The 19,559-nt window shown below is 39.2% G+C and overlaps 4 protein-coding genes across 4 annotated transcripts; 3 read left to right on the forward strand and 1 right to left on the reverse strand.

The window, feature by feature from the left end:
* Window positions 1–100: 100 nt before the first annotated feature.
* On the forward strand, window positions 101–2,194 carry LOC108087280 (zinc finger protein 184). Its single transcript, XM_017184589.2, has 4 exons — window positions 101–314; window positions 370–1,545; window positions 1,605–1,954; window positions 2,008–2,194. Exons 1-4 carry the CDS (start codon window positions 135–137, stop codon window positions 2,096–2,098), a joined length of 1,797 nt encoding a protein of 598 aa, XP_017040078.2. The 5' UTR covers window positions 101–134; the 3' UTR covers window positions 2,099–2,194.
* LOC108087279 (leishmanolysin-like peptidase) lies at window positions 2,195–19,195 on the reverse strand. Its single transcript, XM_017184588.2, has 9 exons — window positions 18,475–19,195; window positions 6,888–7,030; window positions 5,296–5,326; window positions 5,148–5,230; window positions 4,969–5,080; window positions 4,330–4,715; window positions 3,853–4,266; window positions 3,488–3,780; window positions 2,195–3,426 (listed from the first exon to the last, which is right to left on the reverse strand). The coding sequence occupies exons 1-9, from the start codon at window positions 18,568–18,570 to the stop codon at window positions 2,969–2,971; spliced, it is 2,016 nt and encodes a 671-aa protein (XP_017040077.2). The 5' UTR covers window positions 18,571–19,195; the 3' UTR covers window positions 2,195–2,968.
* On the forward strand, window positions 9,773–10,425 carry LOC108087281. The gene is made up of 3 exons (XM_043209046.1): window positions 9,773–9,977; window positions 10,032–10,208; window positions 10,270–10,425. Exons 1-3 carry the CDS (start codon window positions 9,807–9,809, stop codon window positions 10,423–10,425), a joined length of 504 nt encoding a protein of 167 aa, XP_043064981.1. The 5' UTR covers window positions 9,773–9,806.
* Window positions 11,464–12,083, forward strand: LOC108087054. The gene is made up of 3 exons (XM_017184231.1): window positions 11,464–11,634; window positions 11,690–11,866; window positions 11,928–12,083. Exons 1-3 carry the CDS (start codon window positions 11,464–11,466, stop codon window positions 12,081–12,083), a joined length of 504 nt encoding a protein of 167 aa, XP_017039720.1.
* Window positions 19,196–19,559: the final 364 nt, after the last annotated feature.

A 19,559-nucleotide genomic window follows, 5' to 3' on the forward strand; every position in this document is an offset into this window, starting at 1 on the left:
CCGCCAAATTGTGAACTGGAACTAGATACCATTCGCATCCCTGGTTGCTACCGCACTTGCCAGCCCTGGTTTGTCGACAAAGACAGAGTTGTTAATCAAAACAAAGTAAAAGTGATTTTAAATGATTTTTGAACATGATGAGTTTCCTGGCAAAAAAAGAATCCGGGAATAAAGAGGCAACCTTCTGGCGCCGCTGGTGCCGCCTGTGTGCCAAAGATAATCCAAGCAACCAGAACGTGTTCGCCAGGGAGGAGAACAAGAACTCCAGGGCAAATATGCTAGCCATGACCATTGGCAAATATTTCTGGGTTGATGTAACTAATATTTAGTTATTTATTCTATAAAGAAAACTATAGTAATATTTTACAGATCAAACAGGAGGATGAGCTGAGCAATTATCTGTGCTCAGAATGTTTCACTTTATTGGATTGTCTCATTGAATTTTCGGAGAGAGTTCGCAAAGTGCAAACGCTTTTTAACAAATTGCAGATCATCAAACCGGGTGTTATTGTAGATTATGAAGAACAACGAAGGGTTTGTGGCTTGGTGACCGATGATTGGAAGCATATGATGTCTAGAGCAGAAGATCGGCATCCTCTGCAGAGAGATGAAGAAGTTGCTGTAGATAAAATGCAAACCGCTGGAAACGAGAAACAAAATTTAATTGTACCCAGTTTAGAGGAGGAGTCGTTTTCCAAACAAAATGAAAATGATCTGCAAGTCGCTGAAGAAGAACTGGAAATCGTTGAAGAAGAGTTACAAATTGCCAGAGAAGAACTACATATCGCTGGAGTGGAGGAGCAAATCCTCGAAGTAGATGAACAGCTTGTAGAGGAAGAAGTTGAACCTGTGGAGGTGGAAGTAGAACCCCACGAATCCTCTGATAGCTTAGTAGAAGAAGATCACACACAAGACGACAATTACATCGAAGAGTCCCAAATAATAGAAGAGAGCCAAGTTGAAGACTTCGAAATCGAAACCTATGAAGTTATCTCTCAGGATCCTCAAGCCGAAACCTTAAAGCCCAAAATCGCAGAGGAAAGCATAGAGTCTGAGAGCGATCCCCAGGATGATCTTTCCGCAGGGCATCTTATAGAGGAGGAGGGTGAAATTCCCGAGGAGCCAGCCATCTATAAATGCAGAATTTGCAACAAGCCGTACAAGAAACCCAAGGCCTACAAAAGACACATGGAGGAGGTTCACAACACTGTGGCCAAGGATCTACCGCAGTTGGAATGCAACCAGTGTGGATTATGTTTTTCTGCAGTTAACCAACTGCATGCCCACTATCGCACGCATTTACCCCCCAAAGTGAAACCGGATAACTCTTGTCCGCACTGTGAAAAACGTTTCACCACACCGGGAACACTCAAACGACATATAGATGCGGTTCACAAGCAGATCAAACCCTATATCTGTGATATTTGCGGAAAGAGTTTTAATTACGTGACCGGACTTAAGGACCACAAACTGGTTCACACCGAAGAGTGTCCTTTCGAGTGTTCCGTATGCCAACGGCGCTTCAAAAACAAGGCCAGATTAAATGTAACAAAAAGGAATGTAATGTATTGAATTGATCCTATCTGACGCCATAACTTTTTCAGATCCACCTAGATACGCACAGCGACAAAGGCTACGATTGTACCATTTGCGGCGTGAAGCTCAAAACCCGTCGCACATTCAACAAGCACAAATTGGTGCACTCTGACGAACGACAATACAAGTGTGATGTTTGTGGATCAACATTCAAGCGAAGTAAGACGCTGAAGTCTCACCTTATCCTGCACACCGGCATTCGGCCGTATAAGTGCAACTTTTGCGGAAGAGAGTTTTCAAACGGCTCCAACTGCCGATCGCACAAGCGCCAAGCGCATCCCAAAGAATTGGCCGAAGAGGAAGCCCGCGGAGTTTCGCGATCCACACTACTTCCCATGCTCGAAGAACTGACCAAAGCGTATGTAAACATATCAGTACCCATTTTCCAGTACTTATGCTATTTCCATTCAGGTCCAAGCTCATAAAAACACCAGCAAAGTCCAGTAAAACGAGAGGAAGTAGGCAAAACGTTTTTCCTAAAAAAGCCAGAAAGTGCAACTGAATCTCCTGCGAAGGACAACGATGGTGGCATCCTCTACGAACTCGTAGAGGAGTTAGACTACACCTAAGTATTACAATAAACTTTATTTAAAAACTATTTTGCGATTATAAGGGTCTCTTGGTTTATTCACATTTCAAGTGTAGGTTCTTAAAAGCTAAATTACAAATCAAGTGCTCTGTTTACAAATCTTAAATGCTTGATAGGCAGCTGAAATGGAAAAAACACATTTAACTTAAGCGAAACTAATCGGATACATAAATCACAAGGCAATCAACGAATTTAGAAAACCATATTCATAATAAATAACAAAAAATTTAACAACACGCAAATGGACTTCCAAATGCTACCGTTCTGAATATCAAATATTGTTCGCAATAGGCTTTGGAATGTACAGATCAGTATTCAAAAAGCATAGACCTGTCTTTGGATGCTCCACTCTAAAGTGAATGGCTTTGCACAGAGCCAACATTTCAAAATGCAGGAAAGATCCGAGGACACACTTAAAAAAGATCACATTTTGGGATGGACAAATTACAAGCTATCGTTTGGTGGGGTCAATTTTTTTTGAATGCACAGAAATATAGAGAAAGTCTAGCAAAACAATGCGTTTTAAACTAGTTAATATTTGAGCATAGTTTGAAACAATTTTCCTTAGCTGAAAAAGGCTATATCCATAATTCAGACACAATAGTATATAGGAAATTGTTCAAATTTCTTTGCCAAAAAACCGACCCACTCAAATCTCGGGAGTTTTACGCTTACAGTAAACCTACGTTTAGACAAGTTGAGCTTACATCATACAGCTAAAATGTACAAATTTCACTAAATACATAAAGAGCAAGTAAAACTGCACCATGCATGCTGGCCAGCCTAACTGAAACCGCACCGCAGACCGAAGAGCAGGAGAGCAGCGGTGATTATGGCCACGGAACGTGATACCTCGCTGGCCGCTCCGCAAGCGAGGTTGTCGCGCGGGTATTTGTTGAGCGGATCGGGCTCCTCGCCCGGACGACACTGTTTGCCCTCGGCAGCGAACTGGGATCCGCACAGTTCGTGGCACGGTGGACACATGATCGCTCCCTTGTGCAGCCATCCATTGGCTGCGATCCGAATGGAGAGCTTCTGCCCGGGGAAGGAGCACTTGTAGCTGTAGTTGCCAACCAAAATGTGCAGGCGTCCGTCGAAGCAGTCGTATTTGTAGCATCCACTGCCCCAGTGCTGCCATTCGCGTGTCTGGTGGCAGGATCGCTCCTCCCACATGGACTCGCTGTGGTCGAAGCACTTGGCTCCTTCGCCGTAGCTCTCCAACGCGAAGTTCTTCTCCGGCTCTGCAAATCGAAGAACATAAGTTAAATGGGTAATCATATTAATATAAAATATTATTCGTACTTGGATTGTTTTCTGTGAATCGACAATGGGATCCCCGCACTATCACATTCTTGCTGCGCCAGGTGAACTCTTGAATGTAGGGACAGTGATCCGCCAGTGAGACGGATCCACCGTAGAAACCTTCCTCGCCATCCTTCACATGATTCAGGCTGTCGAAGTTCTGATAGCCCTTGGGCAACTCGAACTCATGACGGATAAGATTGCACAACGCCACCGAGTTTCGATCGTCGGTGCACTCGGTCTGCAGGGGATCCTGCTTGACCTTCGAGCAGAAGGGATGAATGGAGCGACCCCTTAAAAAATAGAATAACAGATGAATTAGAAAAACATTTAAAATTACTTATGTTATACAACTCTATTCTCACCTGGCATGATTCAACTGTATCCAATCCTTGCAGCTGCGCATGGCAAACGCACAGCCCAAACCCTTTCCCCAGGTTAAAGGCGTGGCCATGGAGTAGTTGGCGCGATACCAGCCAGAGTCCTCCATCAGGGCGAGGGTGATGCGCGAGAAGACCGGCGACTGTGTGTGCGTGCCAGTCATCGCCTCGTTCTCAAGGATGCGCTTCTCCCAGTGGGTCAGGGCGGTTCCCTCGCCACCCTGATCCTCTAGCTCGGCGCCCTCCAGCTTATCGCAATTGAAGTGGGCACGCACCTCCGCCGTCACACGGGGAGTGACCATCATGTCCACCATCTTGTTGACATGGCCACCACGCACAGACCAGTTTTCTCGCATCACCTTGCGTATGGTCTCGTTGCTCCACTGGTGAATCTGCAATCTAAAATAGTAGTTTATGGATTATTTACGGATTAGTTAGTTAAGGATTAACTGGATAGCTTACTTTTCATTCAGGTACGGCTTGCCTGTGTCCGATTTTCGTGGCGTCCGTGGTTTTCCCTCATCATCCCTGAAGAAAGCGTACAGACTCACGGAGAATCCCAGTGCATGCAGAATCTCATGCTTTACGGTTGAGATCAGCGTCTGCAGCTCCTGCGGCTTAGTGCTAATGCTCTCCGGACAAAGATTGGCGTGTCCGGCAATTGGCCGATCCAGAGCCGCTTCCTGCTGACAATGGGCAGCGTAAGCCACCGTCAGTCCCTTAAAACATCGTTGGGTTTGTCTAGCCGACACATAAAACACAAAGTCTGCATTCTCTATTCCTTCTCCCGGCTGCGTATTATTATCAATTCGACAATTCTGACCAGTGGCATTGCAAACACGACAGACCTGGAAAGATTATTATATGTTACTATCTATTAAATATAGAGTGCCTTGTAAGCTGCCAACTAATTGAGAGACCCTCCATAAAAGCTGCACTTGCTCATTCGCTGCCTAAACCAGTTTTGAATTTAACAAATATTTGGTTAAGCTGCATTTATGTTATTCAAGGTCTTTTTCATTGGAATAATGTTAGGAGTGGTTGTAGCTTTCCACCAGAACTTGATTCGAGTTCGGGGAAAACTCTGCTAGAGTTACTTACGTCCAAGTGCTCGTTGGGAACCTGGACTTCGCCGCACATCGTCGTCGCCTTGCAGTGGTCAATGCAGTGGGTGTGGCCATTCTTCACGTACACCTGGGTGCTATCGCATTTCCTAAAAATTCATTAATGAATATTTTAGCCTGTTTGCTGTTTTGTCCACGCGGTGGGGGTAAACTTACCTATTGAGGCGAATGACGCCCTTGGTTTCTCGGACCATCAGTGCCTGTTCCCAGAACTGTACGGCCTCCGGGAGCACGGTGTCCTGTGAAAGGGTAAACAAAAAGCATTCAGATTGGAGGACCAAGGAAACGAGAAACGCCAACTCACATTTATCAAATTAAATTTCTCCTCTTCCAACCTAGCAGATGGTGAGCGTGAAACAACAAGAAAATAGTTTGTTTATTAAAATCTCAATGGGAAAAAGGGTGGCACGCAGACGTGGGTGTCGTCAAGGCGTTTTTGTTTATTTAGATGTATGAATTTCCCAGAAATTTTGCGAAGCCAATTTTGCTTTGTTGATAAGCGGGCCTTGACAACAAAACTTAGGTGGGTATTTGGTTTCGCCATCCAGACCATTTAATCAAAGGAAAATTCCAGGAGTATTGACTTTTCGGAAAAATAAAGATATTAACACCACAGATGTTTACAAGTAAGTAAGCTTTTTTTAAATATAAGCTAGGTAGCTCTAATTAACTTGAGATTTAATCGCTTTAAGCTGACAGAACTAATGTTTATTTCTTAATTAAATCATCTTAAAACCAGAAGTAAACTAAGCCACTTCAAGTTAACAAGTTGGATTACTTAAATATTCAAACTAATCAAAAAAAAAACCATAATAAATAATTTAAATTGAAAACCATTGGAATCCAATTAGTCAAAGCAAATTCCCCCACGACAAACTCTTACTCGAAGGCCATAAGATATTTACTGTCAAGTATCTGATACCAATACCGGGTAATTGTGTACCTGTTAACACCTGTTTGAGTCACTTACTCACGACTAAATTATTCACTGATTCGAAAACCCAAAATTAAAGCCAAGTCAAGTCGAGAGTCGAGTCAACTTTCCGCTTTCCTGCTGACCTTGTCCGCTGCCATTGCTCGCCAATCGAACGCGCGGATCGATTTGAACTAACTGTCAGTCGATCTGGCCAGTTCCAGTGGCCATTTAGCCATTTAGCCATTTTTTCTCCGCTTGACCATGTGGATGGAGCAATCGATGGCCAACCTTAGGAGACACCACCTCGGCCCACTACGTTTGATTTGGACAAATTGCGCACACATGGCCAAAACCAAACGGTTCGGGCCTGCGGTACATTGTTACCCAACCCAGAGCGTCGGTCGTAACGGTGCATGGCCAAAGCAAAACGCTCCAGAGAGTCGGTTATTTACTCGCTTTTGCGCGGCTGAACGTTAACTTGACATTCGGCCAAGTCAAATCGTAAACTGTTTTTTGTCTGCTTGGCTGGCTGCCATTAAAGTGCAATTAAAGCCAATTTTCAGAGCTGGAGCACACAGATTTACACGCGGAAAAACGGAATTATTTTCAAAGTAAAGGAGGTAAACTTAATAAGCAAAATATAACTTAACTGGTTCAATTATAAATTCCTTCAACAAATAAAAGGATTACCAGGATATCTCAATAGGTGTTTTTGTTTTCTTTTATTTTTATTAGAAATTCGAAAATCTGTAAATTTATTTGCATTTCAAAATGAATAAGTAGCAATAAAAATATGTAATAAATTGGAAATTATTTTGATTGCTTTTTTTTTAAACTGAATTTTAATTTTCATTGATGAAAAATTAATTCTCTTCTTTTGGTTGCTTTTTTTTAAAACTGAATTTTAATTCTCTTAAAAACTTTACAATTTTCTTGGAATTATGCTTCGATTTTTTTTTGAGTGGACCTGCGTTACTCACCTGTAGACGGAGTCATCGTAGACGAGCAGAATTCGCAGCGGCTGCTCGGCGGCAACGCTGCGCCGGCGCACGCTATGCCTGGCTGAGTCCAAGGAGGAGTCTTCTTCGCCATCAGCCAGTTGGATGCGCACGCCATGGACGACCTATAAAACGAGAGATGGATGGATGATGAGCCCGATAAACAGATAGATATAATAGATAGTATAGCATAGCGATAGAGACGGAAAGTAAAGGAAAGGGAGAGCGAAGAAGAAATCAAGAAATCAGTCAGCGGAGCCTAAACGAAAGCGAAATTTCGTTGTTAATAGTTAAAATGACGACATGTAGTCAGACACAAAGGCCACACAAAAAGGCAGTTCCGCGGCGGTAATTGGTCTGCGCAAATTGCAGTGAAATTAATTTTTAAATTACCCGCCAAAATGTCGAACGATTGGCACATCGAAATGTCAATGATTTGCGGGCTCTGGTTATTTTGTTTTGGCTTTTATTTAGCCCGTTGTTTCGGCGATGCCATTGTTTTTTGTTTCGTTTCGTTTCGTTATTATTATACTCCACCAGTCGCATTGTGCAATCTGTGCCAATTATTAGGAATAAATTAGATGTCTTCGTTGAATATGCAGCAGCAACCTTTATCCGACCAAATAATCCGCTGACAGACAATCAAAGCAGACAGACAGACAGAGGGATAAAGCACTTGACACTCATCAGCATAAATTGTCGCCGACATCTCGGAGATGCGCTCGAGTGCGGCTGAAAATATGCTCATGAAAATTGCGTGTGTGTGGGTGTGGGTGTGCGTATACTTAATGTAGTCTGTCTGTCCGCAAAGCGGTCTTAAAAGGTTCTTGCTGCTTTCCGAAGAAGTTCCACCCAGGGGAGAAAAGGGGGCTGGGAGGCATAAAAACGAAAGCATACATGTTTCTTTCCAGTCATCAAAGTGAGTCAGTCTATCATACCGAATGAAAAGCCAGACGGGGAGTGAAAGGCGACATCATCGACACAGGCAATTGAAATTATAATAAAGCTAATTTGCACACAAGAAATGTATTGGCACAGACAGCTTAGCTGCCTTAATTAATGGAGCAGCATATGGCCCTCATCGTGGGAAGTGGCTTGCTAGGTGTTCTCACTGCCCAAGTGCGGATTGTAACTGCTCGTAAAAGGCAAAGTTAGACACCTGCACGAACCCGTCGAAGAAGAAAAAAACAAAAACCCATTCCTATTTATCCAAGAACAACAATAGTTGAGGCAATTGCGATCTGACAAAAGAGTTTGGCATTGAAATGAGCTGAGCAAACAGCAGTGGTGTGGTTCCACTGAAGTGCCACGGGGTTTGTCTCGATCTCGGGTTTATCTCCCACTCATCGAAGCACTAATGACTGCGGATCAGCCGCCAACGTGACAGTATCTGTTTGTCATTGTTTCCTTAATTTTCAAAAATCATTGTTTACCAAAACAACAAATAAATGTAATGCACCGTCTTGTAAATGTATCCTACAAAATATTAAACAAAAGCTACTGCAACTGAATTTTGGAGATGGTAAAAACCTTGTACGCCTTTTATAAACTATTATATCATTAATAAATTATCTGTAACATTATTTATTTTCATAAAAAAAATTAACTTGAATGCTTGAGAAACGTGTTGAGTTATTAAGGTTACAAATTGGTAAGTTCAAAGATAATTGTATGACATTATTTGTAATATTGTGGAGATTAGCCATCTGTCATTAGGTTTTCCATCTCATGAATAAAAGATGTGCTGTGTAAGCCCTCTTGAGAAACGCCCTGCCATACTCATGTGCCGTTTAGATAAGTAAACCATAAACCATCAAAGAGATGTATCTCCTAAGCTCGCAATAATCGTGACAACGACCCTCGGAAAAAAACAACCAACGTTATGTGCGATCTTCACATTGATCGTGCTCAGCTGGGAGCATTATCATCCCAAAATCCCCAAAGCAGCTGCGGTCGAGTGCATTGAAAAAGCATTTGAAAAACCGCACAAATTACAAATCATCTGCGAAACGATTGGCAGGTGAAAGATGATGACGCAGAAAACCATTTAGACGGGCGACTCACCTCGATGCGTTCGCTGTCATCAAAGGGGAGTGGAATCAAATAGCGGGGTATTCGGGGTTATAGAGAGGGAATCGCGGGTTATAGAGAGGGAATCGGAGTCGTAACGGTGTCAATATCTTTGCGGCATTAGTGCAGCCAAAATGCATTTTGATGCGAACCGTTAACAGTTGAATGGCAGCATTCATTAATGGACACGATGTTTTTTTAATGGCCAACATTAACCACATTAATATTAATGTACAAACCTGAACCGAAAATATTCATTGATTTAGTAGGCTTGTTATACACAGATTTAGCCAATAGCATAAATAATTTACTAACACAAAAATATTTATATGATCCGATAGTGATTAAAAGTATATTTCTAATATAATATATCACAGGCACATTAAGTATATAAACAACCCGCTTCGTTTAATATAATAGCGATTTATTGCTTTTCGTTTAGATTATTAAAAGCCAATTTTATTTATAAATGTTCATACAGTGAACTCTCTAAGGAAGGACACAATCCTCAGACTTATAAAAATGATTAAAAATATAACTTTCTTATTTACTCCTGCATACAAAAAATTTTTGTAAACAATTTTATGTTTAAATATTTTACACGTGCCGAGTACTTGCTTGATGTTAAGATCTAAATCCATATCAGACAAATGTCATCAACAATTACATATAATTGCCAAAAAAATCCAATGAACATTACGGTTTTGAATGACGATACAAAAACATTCAGTAGTAAAAAGGAAAATGATCAGAGTACATGTTGTTTATTTGTGTTTTTATTGGCTTAATGGTTTAAATTATGTGAGTAACCTTTACAATGTGTACGGATTGATGGTTAAAGCCTGTTTTTCGAAGGTCAAGGGTTCCTATAAGTTTAATGCACTGAATTGCGAAATTTATGCTCCAGAGTTGGGTGAAATGAAGCAATGCCACATAAAAGCTATCGATCGGAAGCACAACAAGATTGACATGGAGGCGGTTTTGTTCAAAACTATAACAAAAGTAATTCAAAACAAAAATCAACTTTGGGTGTCTTAAAAGTAAGCTTTTTTGCAGTTTGATATTCACTTTAAAATGGTCAAACGCGAAATCGGAGGCTGGCATCCGTTTATGTACGATATGAAAGTTGATCTTTGCAAATTCTTTAGAAACCGAAGGAAGTTTTTCATTGCCAATCTCATATATTCGTTTATGAAGGAATTCACAAATGTCAATCACACCTGTCCATTCTTGGTAAGTTTATATTTTAAATATATAATATTCATAAAAAGAAATGAATGTATTTATTTGAAAGGCTGGCGAAAGTTTGCAACTGGTGAATTGGACTCCTGACGAAGCTGGAGTTTTAGCCAAATTTCCAGTAGATCCAGGCCAATATGGACTACAAACAACTTGGTACATCAACAAAATCATGGCTTTAAAAATAAATGGTTCCATTATATATTTTTAATTAGATTCACTACAAAAATATTGTCAATTTGATTAAGTTTCGCAATTTCACTTAAAATCACTCCACTTCACTTAAAAAATAAAAACAAAGCACCTAAAGATCTGTTAGTATCCTTGTGGAAGTGTGGAAGTGTTTTTAGCATTTTTATTGCCCGCACTTTTATCTATCACTTCTATTCAATCTTGTGATAAGACGTAATGCCCAACTGGATTGGCTTGCATACCAACTCACATTCGAAAAGGTTTGTGGGCCATTCGACCGTGTCCAAAAATCATGCTTGTCTGATGAAAAACAACAATGTTATCATTTTTCCGTTAATTTCCGTTAATTCTATATGGATATTTCGATCTCCCCTATGGCAGCTATATGATATAGTTTTCCGAACTTTATGAAATTATTTCTCGACTCTAGGGTAATTAAAAACACGATATTCTAAAACTAATGTCCGTAGGATAAAAAACAACGGCGTTATCATTTATTTCTAAATATATATGTATATTTCGATCTTTCCTATGGTAGCTATATGATAAAGTTATCCGATTCTAATAAAATTAAATTTGAAATTCAATAAAACTCTATCTGGAAGAAATCAAGTCGATATGATTAAAAACAACGGAGTCCGATTTTTTTTTTTAATCTCTTGTATATAGTCGGCCAATACGATATATTTTTTTTTTTTTGTTTAACATTTTAAAAGCCAACTTTATTTTTTACAGTGCAATCTTAAACATTTGGAAATAAAATTTTTTTTAAAATAATAAAAAAAACTATTTTTACCCCAGCATACAATTAATTTTTCTCAACAATTTAATGTTAAAATGTTGTCTATGTTGTTTAAATGTTTAAATCCAAATCAGAAAAATGACATCAACAATTATAGATAATTGTCCAAATCCAATTAACGTTACTATATTGAATTCGATACAAAAACGTTCAGTTGTAAATAGTAAAATGATCAGAGTAGAAGTAATTTATTTGTGGTTTTTTTGGCTTAATAGTTTCGATTATGTGAGTAACCTTTACAATGTTTGCGGATTGATGGTTTCAGCCTGTTCTTTGAAGGTCAAGGGTTCCTATAAGTTTAATGCACTGCAATGCGAAATTTATGCTCCACAGTTGGGTGAAATTAAGCAGTGCCATATAAAAGCAATCGATCGGAAGCACAATTTGATCAACATAGAGACGATTTTGTTCAAAACTGCAACACAAGTAATTCAAAACAAAAATCAACCTTGGATACTTAAAAGTAAAGTTTTTTTTGCAGTTTGAGATCCACTTTAAAATGGTTAAACGCGAAACCGGAGGCTGGCATCCGTTTATGTACGATATTAAACTTGACATTTGCCAATTCCTAAAAAACCGAAGGAAGTTTGTCATTGCCAATCTCATCTATTCATTTATGAAGGAATTCACAAATGTCAATCACACCTGTCCTTTCTCGGTAAGTTCGGTAATAGGAACGTTTTTAAAATAGGATAAATAAATTGTTATTTTTTCACAAGGCTGGCGCAAATTTAGCACTCTTGAATTGGACTCCTGATGAAGCTGGAGTTTTAACCAAATTTCCAGTAGATAAGGGCCAATATGGTTTGCATACAACTTGGTACATCAACAAAATCGCGACAGTAAAAATAAATGGCTCGGTTATATATTTTTAATAATATTCACTAAAAAAGTTTTTCAAATTGTTCAATAGTTTCACAATTACACTTAAATTTACTCCACTTCACCTAAAAAATAAAAACAAAGCACCTAAGATTCTATAGAGTCCTAGTGGAAGTGTTTTACCATAATTATTGCCCACACTTTCTAGCCAACTTGGCATGCACATGGGCTTATTCAATCTGGTGATAAGACGTAATGGCCAACCGGATTGGCTTGCATACTAACACACATTCGAGGGGCAAACAAATTTTTATTCGGTTTGTGGGCCACATTCGAGCGTGTCCAGCTTTGGGTATGCGACTCACGTTTAAGGCAGAAATGGTAACAATTCAAAAAAAAAAAAAAGAAAAAATGCGGAGACCGGCAAAGAAAAGCAAAGAGAAATGCTCGCTTTTGGTTACAGTCTGCTGCGCCTGCGCCCGCCTGATTACCTCCCGTATTTACTTTTTTAGCCAAACAAATAAGAGCTTGGCCAACTCTCAAAACAAATAAAAAAGTAGCTGTCATAAATGGCCAACTGCAAGCCACGCACGTTTGCTTTGGGCGAAAAGAGGGGCGATTTGGCTTTGGGATCGGGATTACGAGGCGCCAACGCTGCCTGTCCAGTTGCGCATGCTAATTTGGGCGCGGGAATCGATCATCGCTGGTGGTTGAGTAATTATTTACGTCTGTCTCCGACTCGCTGGCAGTCACTCTGTCTGCCAATCGGCAACCAATCCGTAACTGAAAACATTTCTGCGTCTTCAACTCACTCGCTTACACTCTCTTCCGCACAAAAATATTGCAGAGAAAAAATGTTATTTTACAGCTCAGTAAACTTAATAATTACAAGACGAGATTTAAAATCTGAATGCAAGCTCTACTAAATTTATTGGGAAATAAATGAAGATATATTAATTAGTCATTAGTTAAATCAATTAAATAATGTTCATCCTAATTTAAATTTTTCTTTTATCTATTTTTACATCATTTTTCCTTAATGAATTATTGATAGCACCATTGAAATAAATCAATCAAAGACTATGTTACAATACACACAAAATTATTCACAGCTAATAAATATGCATGTGGTTATTGAATCAAAACAACAATACCACATCCATAAATGCCATGTTGTGTTAATATTAATTAATTTAATCAGCTCTGTTCCCGTTTTCAGTAACCTATATTTAAGATTGCAAATTTTTGTATAATAAAAGACGGTGAATTTATACTTGTTTATGTTTTGATAGTTATAAATATTCATGCAGTCATTGGAAGAGATAACAATGCATCTGAATACTAAACAATATATTCAACCTTGATCCTTATTTTATGTTAGTAACTCAATTTTCATGTTTGCAAATTTTAAATCGTATTAAATTTAGGGAAACTACCATAAATTTTGTAAACAAACAAATAACTGAACAACCTATATCAAAATGTATAAAAACGCTATTATATTTTTCTATACTTTTAACTTATTATTTAAAATTTAAAATATTTATTTAAATGTGTAAAAATATTTATTGCAGTGTAATATTCTGCTGGCTGTCACCTGCGTTCAACGATCGCTCAAGTTCGGCAGATCGTTCGAAGTGGCGGCTTTCAATTGAGCGTCTTGGAATGGGCTTTCACTTTCGTTTGGCCACCACTCTCACTCTTGGGTTCTCTCGAGCAGCTTCGCTCTTTTCCAGCTTACCAATTTGTGTTATTGTTTTTTGTTTTTTTTTTTTGTTTAATATTTTCTGAGCCGGGGTTTGCCGTTGGCTATTTAGCATGCTGCGCCACTTTGTTGGCTCTTTTGCCTTGCTCTTTTTTCAGTCGCTCCTTTTGTCTGAATCATCTGTTCGCCGACTGTTGATTATTTTTACTCAATTCGTTCGTTACCTCACAGTTTGACCGCAAAAAAAAAGCTGTGTTATACTTAATTGAAATTATGAACTGCAGCTAATCTAAGGCACTTTACCAGCAGCTGACCGCCCGGATCAGCAGCTATTCAAGTGGCACAATTTACGCCGCAAACTCAAATAAATTGGATGAGTTCTGACCGGAATGATAGTCCAGCCAATTGAATAATTACATTAACAGGCACTTAAGGTTCCATGAAAACGTTGTTTTTGTTGTTTGCTTTTGTAATAAAATCAAGTGTAACATTTCACCAAGTAAATGTGTAGAATTCAAAAGAGAATTCGGATTAAAATGCATGTGTTTTTTTTATTATTTATTGCAGGGTCCAAAGTGCAATAAATCCAATTTTCAAGTGATGCATTACTTGCAGCAGCAAATTCATTTGAATTTATTTAATTCAGCATGTACTTCATATTTAATCCCATTTAAATATTTCCAAGAAGCTTGTTTGTTCAATTTAAAATTGATTGCAAGCTAAACGAATTTTAAACGGCCTTAAACTCGATGAAATGTATAATAACTACAAATTTTGTAAAGCTCGTAAAATTTAAACAACGGATGAATTGTGTGAATTTAATTGCGCGTTAACTTAATTACGATCGTAATGAAGCACACACTGCCAAATTCCTTTCATAAATAAATCAATTAAAAAGAGGATTAAATATGAAACATGATTTCGAGCTCATCTCAACGTGTCACCTAATTTTCTTTGCTCGAATCAGAAGACAATGCCTAATTAGTTTCTGATTCAATTAGGAGCACGTTCTCCGATGAATTCGAGAAATGGCACGTTGTGTTGCACAAGTGCAGAATGAATTGAAGGGAAGTTTAATGCCTGTTTGCACTTGCAGATGCCGAAGATTGGAGCATAGGGCCTGGGCTTAAAGGGACTTATGCAAGGGCTTCGACGAACGACAACGCCCAAGTGGGATTTAGTTGGGGCATGGAGCTCCTCCAACCAGAAGACACTTGTTTGTTCGCTGCCAGCTGCCGGTGTTTTGTTTCAAAACAGTTTCGTTTAATGGCCCTGAAGCGGCATCAACATGAACATTCATCAGCCAATTTGGCCAACTGCCTTTGGCTTTCGACAAACGTGTTTTTCCCCAGCGGCTTCGAGCGCACTGGAGATAAATTCCATATTTTTAGTAGCTCTCTGATTTGTCGGACCGTCTGTCTATATATTATACTTGCGTCTATTTGCCATTGCTATGGTAACCACTTTGCTACTAATATTAGCTTCTGCTCTCAGCGTTTTAATTGATAGAAATATACGAAAGGCAAGCGCAACCGCCATCGTTACGAACTAGCTCTTTTCATTCACTTTCTGCGAAAATCTAAAACATAACTGACCGGGTTTCAAACTTTTTTCGTTTGCAAATATTATACAAACTTTTTGATTAGTTTTGACTAATGAGGAATCTGCAGTTAATAACACAAAACTGGCGTTTTATAACTTTCTGCCATGCAAATTATGTTTTATTCGCGTGTAAAACACTTCGTTATTCGGTTGTTACTTAACTCATTTTACTTTGGGGATTCCTACCGCATTTCACTTACCCGCAATTTATATAAAAAAAAGATTTTACTCTACCATTAAATTAAAAATCAGTGCATCCCCTTCAACCTTTCTACCTTGCAATGTCATACAAAATGTATAAATCCAATTTATGAAAATGTAATCTTACAAACAAGTTCACTGCTTCGGATGCTGCAACTGAAGTTGAGTTACTGGGACTTGTAATTGGGCAATTACTCTTCCAATCCCATGAATAAAATAGCAAGTCAGCCCCACCTCTATTTTCTGAAGCAAAAAAAGCCGGAAAGTCCTGTCTTCGATTTTCCTTTATTCTGCACGAGGATGCTTCAAAGTTTTCATGAATGGCTTCTTGTTGCCTGTCTAAAGCGTTTTCCTACAAGGTAACTTGTTTGTTTAAAGTTTGTTTCGTCAAGTTGATAAATATTTAATCGTGACTTATGGTCGGGGGGCGAAAATTGCAGAAGAGGAAAGACTGCTATCTACTTAAAATGGAAATACATGTAGAGGCTTGCAAAACAATTCATCGATATGAATGCATTTGCATTCGCGTTTATAGTTGCCACGGGGATCTTCTAAAAGATAAATATAGTGTCGACATCACAAAACAAGAAACTTTAACATTGTTTATTTTCATTTATGAGGTAAGGTTTTTACACTTACCGAAAGGTAAAGTACTTCCTATTTCTGCATGTTAGAAATTATAAAGTTTGAAATCAGCGAACCCATTTTTATCTAACACCTGATTACCTTCCATTAGCTCTTTTTTATTTTATATCCCAGGCTCTAAATTAAATTCCACCAAACTCTGCAGGCAAATGAGTTTTTAATCCTGAATAGAAAAACTCTGCAGCTTCAGCTCAGATTAATGAAAGGCAAAAAATGAAACTGGCAGCTTTTCGGAAGTTCCAAAAAAATCTGTTGTGAGTTTAAAGTGCACTCGGTGTCCGCGTTTATCGGCTTACGAACTCAACAGTACAGTCCGCGTCATCGTTGGCGGGCACGCACACTGGCAACGTGACAAACGAATCAATTTGGGGATTTTTACACATTATTGCGCTTATTCGCGTATTTTTCTCCCCTGCTTTCTTCAATTTATATAAGACTAATTAGAATTGAGTGCTTCGGTTTCAGCTGGACCGGTATTTGATTGGTCGGTGGGGTTTTTGGGGTCATTCGCCCCCGCATCAGCGGACTCTGCCCGCACTTATATCTTTATCCTCTTTCACAATCACTGCCTCTGACAGGATAACTCTGTGGGTGGGCGGACAGAGCCATTTCGATTCCGATTCCAGACGGAGACACAATCTGGCCGACTGTTTTCTGCATTTATAACAGTTTAAGTTACAGATAATTCTATTAATTACACGCTGGGCGACCTCGACAGCATCGTTAGCCATCGACAGACAGTCGCTGAATTAATTTTCCCTTGCTGCTCGTGCTTACTTTTACTTGCTCCACCAAAGTTGTTACTCGCTAATTAAGACTTTGTGGTTTTACGGTTCACTCGAAGTTTTCTGGGTATTAAAATATTAAAATGTGGTTTGGCAAAATTGGTGATTAAAAGTGTTTTTCTTTTAACAAGTTATACCGAAAAGGCCTTTAAAATTTCCAAGTTTGGAAGTAGAAAAGTTTCGTCTCGGTTGAGTTTTTTTTATCGGATTGTACTTAATAGTACTTCTTAGTAGCTTACAAGTAAACTTAAAATTTGAATAAATAAAATCATTTTGCGAAACTGCAATTTCCGGTTTCCTGGAAACAGCAACAATCCAGGGTCGACTGTACCGCACTCGGTACAGTAATCATGTAAATTTCCCCCTTTTGCGCAATTGACTGCGACCTTTATTATATGGCGACGCGCCAATTAAAAATACGGTTGATTGGAAAGCAGTTAAGTGTAAGCGAAAACCCCTGCAGAAAGACAAAAGCCCGGCTAAATTGAGAGCAACAAGTTGGCCGACAGCAGAGTTTGAACTTAAACCCTAACTAGACCACTGGATGTGGTGCATGTGGAGGCGGTTTGGTAACCACCAGTTGCCAGTTGCCAGTTGCCAGTTGCCAGTTGCCAGTTGCCAGTTTCCAGCTACCTGTTAATATGCAGCGGCACCACCGGAATGGTAACCACATCGCATTGACTGAGTCTCGAATGCGCATATTATTATCTATCCAGCGGAATTAGTCAATAAGCTGTGGTTGCTCATCGCCTGCATAGTGTTTCAGTTTCTGTTTCTATGGCAGAATCATGAGAACGACAATTTCAGTGCTCGTCTGTCTTACTGCTGCTCTAATTAGGTCGTTCCATTGCAGAACCAATCAATTATAAATTTCCTACGAAAGCAGGACCAATTAGGAACTTGCTCTAATGAGCACAAAGGACACAACAAGCTAGTAATTTGAACGGCGAAGGCCCCAATTGCTGGTTCTTTGGGGTTTTATCGATGTTGCCTTTTCAAATCCGATTTTGGCAGCCGCATACGGAGGGTATTTTCATGTTGTTTTAGCACAAATCGAAATCCGTTAGTGAAACCATTTTTCTTTACTTTTGTAAAAGCTTTATTACTTCCGAAATGCAGAAAAAAAATATACTTTTATATTATCAGGACTTCGGCTAATAGTTAAGAGTTTTGTCATTAAATAATCTACCCCCAAAAAAATAAATTATATTTCTCACCGAGGAGGAATATTCATTACAGTTACATTTCATCAAATTGTTTGAATAATTTTTTATATTTGCCATCTTAAAGCTCGAATTATTTCTTTGAAATCCCGATTATTTACATTCCCTCAGAAACGAAAATTGGAATAGCAAACGCACAAAACAGTTAAAGCTGAAATCGATTTTGTGAAACAGTTGCGGTTAAATCCTTTCGAATTACTTCGCACACGTGTACAGGTGAGCAGAATAGCCATCGAAATCACCAACCTCGAAATAGCCCTTTTCCCCAGATATCTGGACTCACCTCGTGGGCCTTGGGATGCTGATGCTGACAGTTGTGAGCGTTGGCCGAAACGAAGAACCAAAAGCAGATGCCAAGGGCTGCCAGGAATTTGGCCATGTTTCGGGAGCAGGGCGGGGGGGAATTTGGTCATGTTATTGGAATGCGTGGGTTGTGTGATAGCTAATTATTGGGTATGGAGCATTGTTATGGTCTTCCTCGGATCCGCAGAACGATCTTTCAGTTTGTTTGGAACATAACCGCAGTTTATAATAGCCTTTGTTTACTTTTCGTTGTTTGCTTTTGTTTGCTTATGTTTTATTTTTCTGTTTTGCTTTGTCAATTAACTCGCGAAAACCGGCTCGAGTCCCTTTCCTCTCACTCGCACACACACAAATATATAATTTCGTATATTTATGGACTACTTTTTGTTTTCGGGTGGGTGTGTCCGCCAATCTTAGCCCACGCCAAGAAAAACAAAAACACAACAAATTGCAAAGCCAAACTGCAGTTTGCGGCTAAAACTCACTTGCACTTAAATGTCAAATTCTCATGAACTGTCCGTGCAGCGAATGCATTCTGTAGGATTCATTGCAATCCCCCTATTTGATCCTTTTCATTCAGCAAAACAATAATCGACACTCGCGCAAAAAGTGGGCGGGGGCCGGCGGGGGGTGGCTAAAAAACGGCGGACGAAAACACAAAACGAGAACACCGTTAACGCGCAGAGAGCGTCTAAATCGGTTCGAGATTGAAATCGAATTGAATGAATCGGTGTTACCAACCTGCCATCCCTGCGAATGGTATTTTCTCAGCCTGGTAAACAGATGGTCAAAAAATACTTAAAATTTTCTTAGCGTTGCCACCCTGTCCGCAAAGATGGCGGATATAAATTTAAATCAGCAAAGTTAAATTGTAACCGAATTAACCTTATACATTTATTTTTAAATTCAACTACAATAAATACGCATTGTTTTTTTTCTCAAGTACTATGAAGCATAATTATTATTTTAATTTTTAAAATGTTGTAAACGATTATACTTAGTTGACTTAGATCCAGTTCAAAAGTAAGATTATGCGGAGTGCGTTGTCATGTTAGGAAATCTTTT

Source organism: Drosophila ficusphila, unplaced genomic scaffold (assembly GCF_018152265.1).
Source record: "Drosophila ficusphila isolate 14025-0441.05 unplaced genomic scaffold, ASM1815226v1 contig_791, whole genome shotgun sequence".
NCBI lineage: Eukaryota > Metazoa > Arthropoda > Insecta > Diptera > Drosophilidae > Drosophila > Drosophila ficusphila.

Excerpts from the sequence above, each read along its gene's own strand:
- LOC108087280 (XM_017184589.2), top strand. The coding sequence starts at position 135 with ATGATGAGTTTCCTGGCAAAAAAAGAATCCGGGAATAAAGAGGCAACC. Across the intron at positions 315-369 it reads GCAAATATTTCTGGGTTGAT|ATCAAACAGGAGGATGAGCT; the intron begins GTAACTAATATT and ends AATATTTTACAG. Across the intron at positions 1,546-1,604 it reads AAAACAAGGCCAGATTAAAT|ATCCACCTAGATACGCACAG; the intron begins GTAACAAAAAGG and ends TAACTTTTTCAG.
- LOC108087281 (XM_043209046.1), top strand. The coding sequence starts at position 9,807 with ATGGTTAAAGCCTGTTTTTCGAAGGTCAAGGGTTCCTATAAGTTTAAT. Across the intron at positions 9,978-10,031 it reads TGTTCAAAACTATAACAAAA|TTTGATATTCACTTTAAAAT; the intron begins GTAATTCAAAAC and ends GCTTTTTTGCAG. Across the intron at positions 10,209-10,269 it reads ATCACACCTGTCCATTCTTG|GCTGGCGAAAGTTTGCAACT; the intron begins GTAAGTTTATAT and ends TTTATTTGAAAG.
- LOC108087054 (XM_017184231.1), top strand. The coding sequence starts at position 11,464 with ATGGTTTCAGCCTGTTCTTTGAAGGTCAAGGGTTCCTATAAGTTTAAT. Across the intron at positions 11,635-11,689 it reads TGTTCAAAACTGCAACACAA|TTTGAGATCCACTTTAAAAT; the intron begins GTAATTCAAAAC and ends TTTTTTTTGCAG. Across the intron at positions 11,867-11,927 it reads ATCACACCTGTCCTTTCTCG|GCTGGCGCAAATTTAGCACT; the intron begins GTAAGTTCGGTA and ends TTTTTTCACAAG.
- LOC108087279 (XM_017184588.2), bottom strand. The coding sequence starts at position 18,570 with ATGGCCAAATTCCTGGCAGCCCTTGGCATCTGCTTTTGGTTCTTCGTT. Across the intron at positions 7,031-18,474 it reads AGCATCCCAAGGCCCACGAG|GTCGTCCATGGCGTGCGCAT; the intron begins GTGAGTCCAGAT and ends CTCGTTTTATAG. Across the intron at positions 3,781-3,852 it reads ATACAGTTGAATCATGCCAG|GGGTCGCTCCATTCATCCCT; the intron begins GTGAGAATAGAG and ends CTATTTTTTAAG.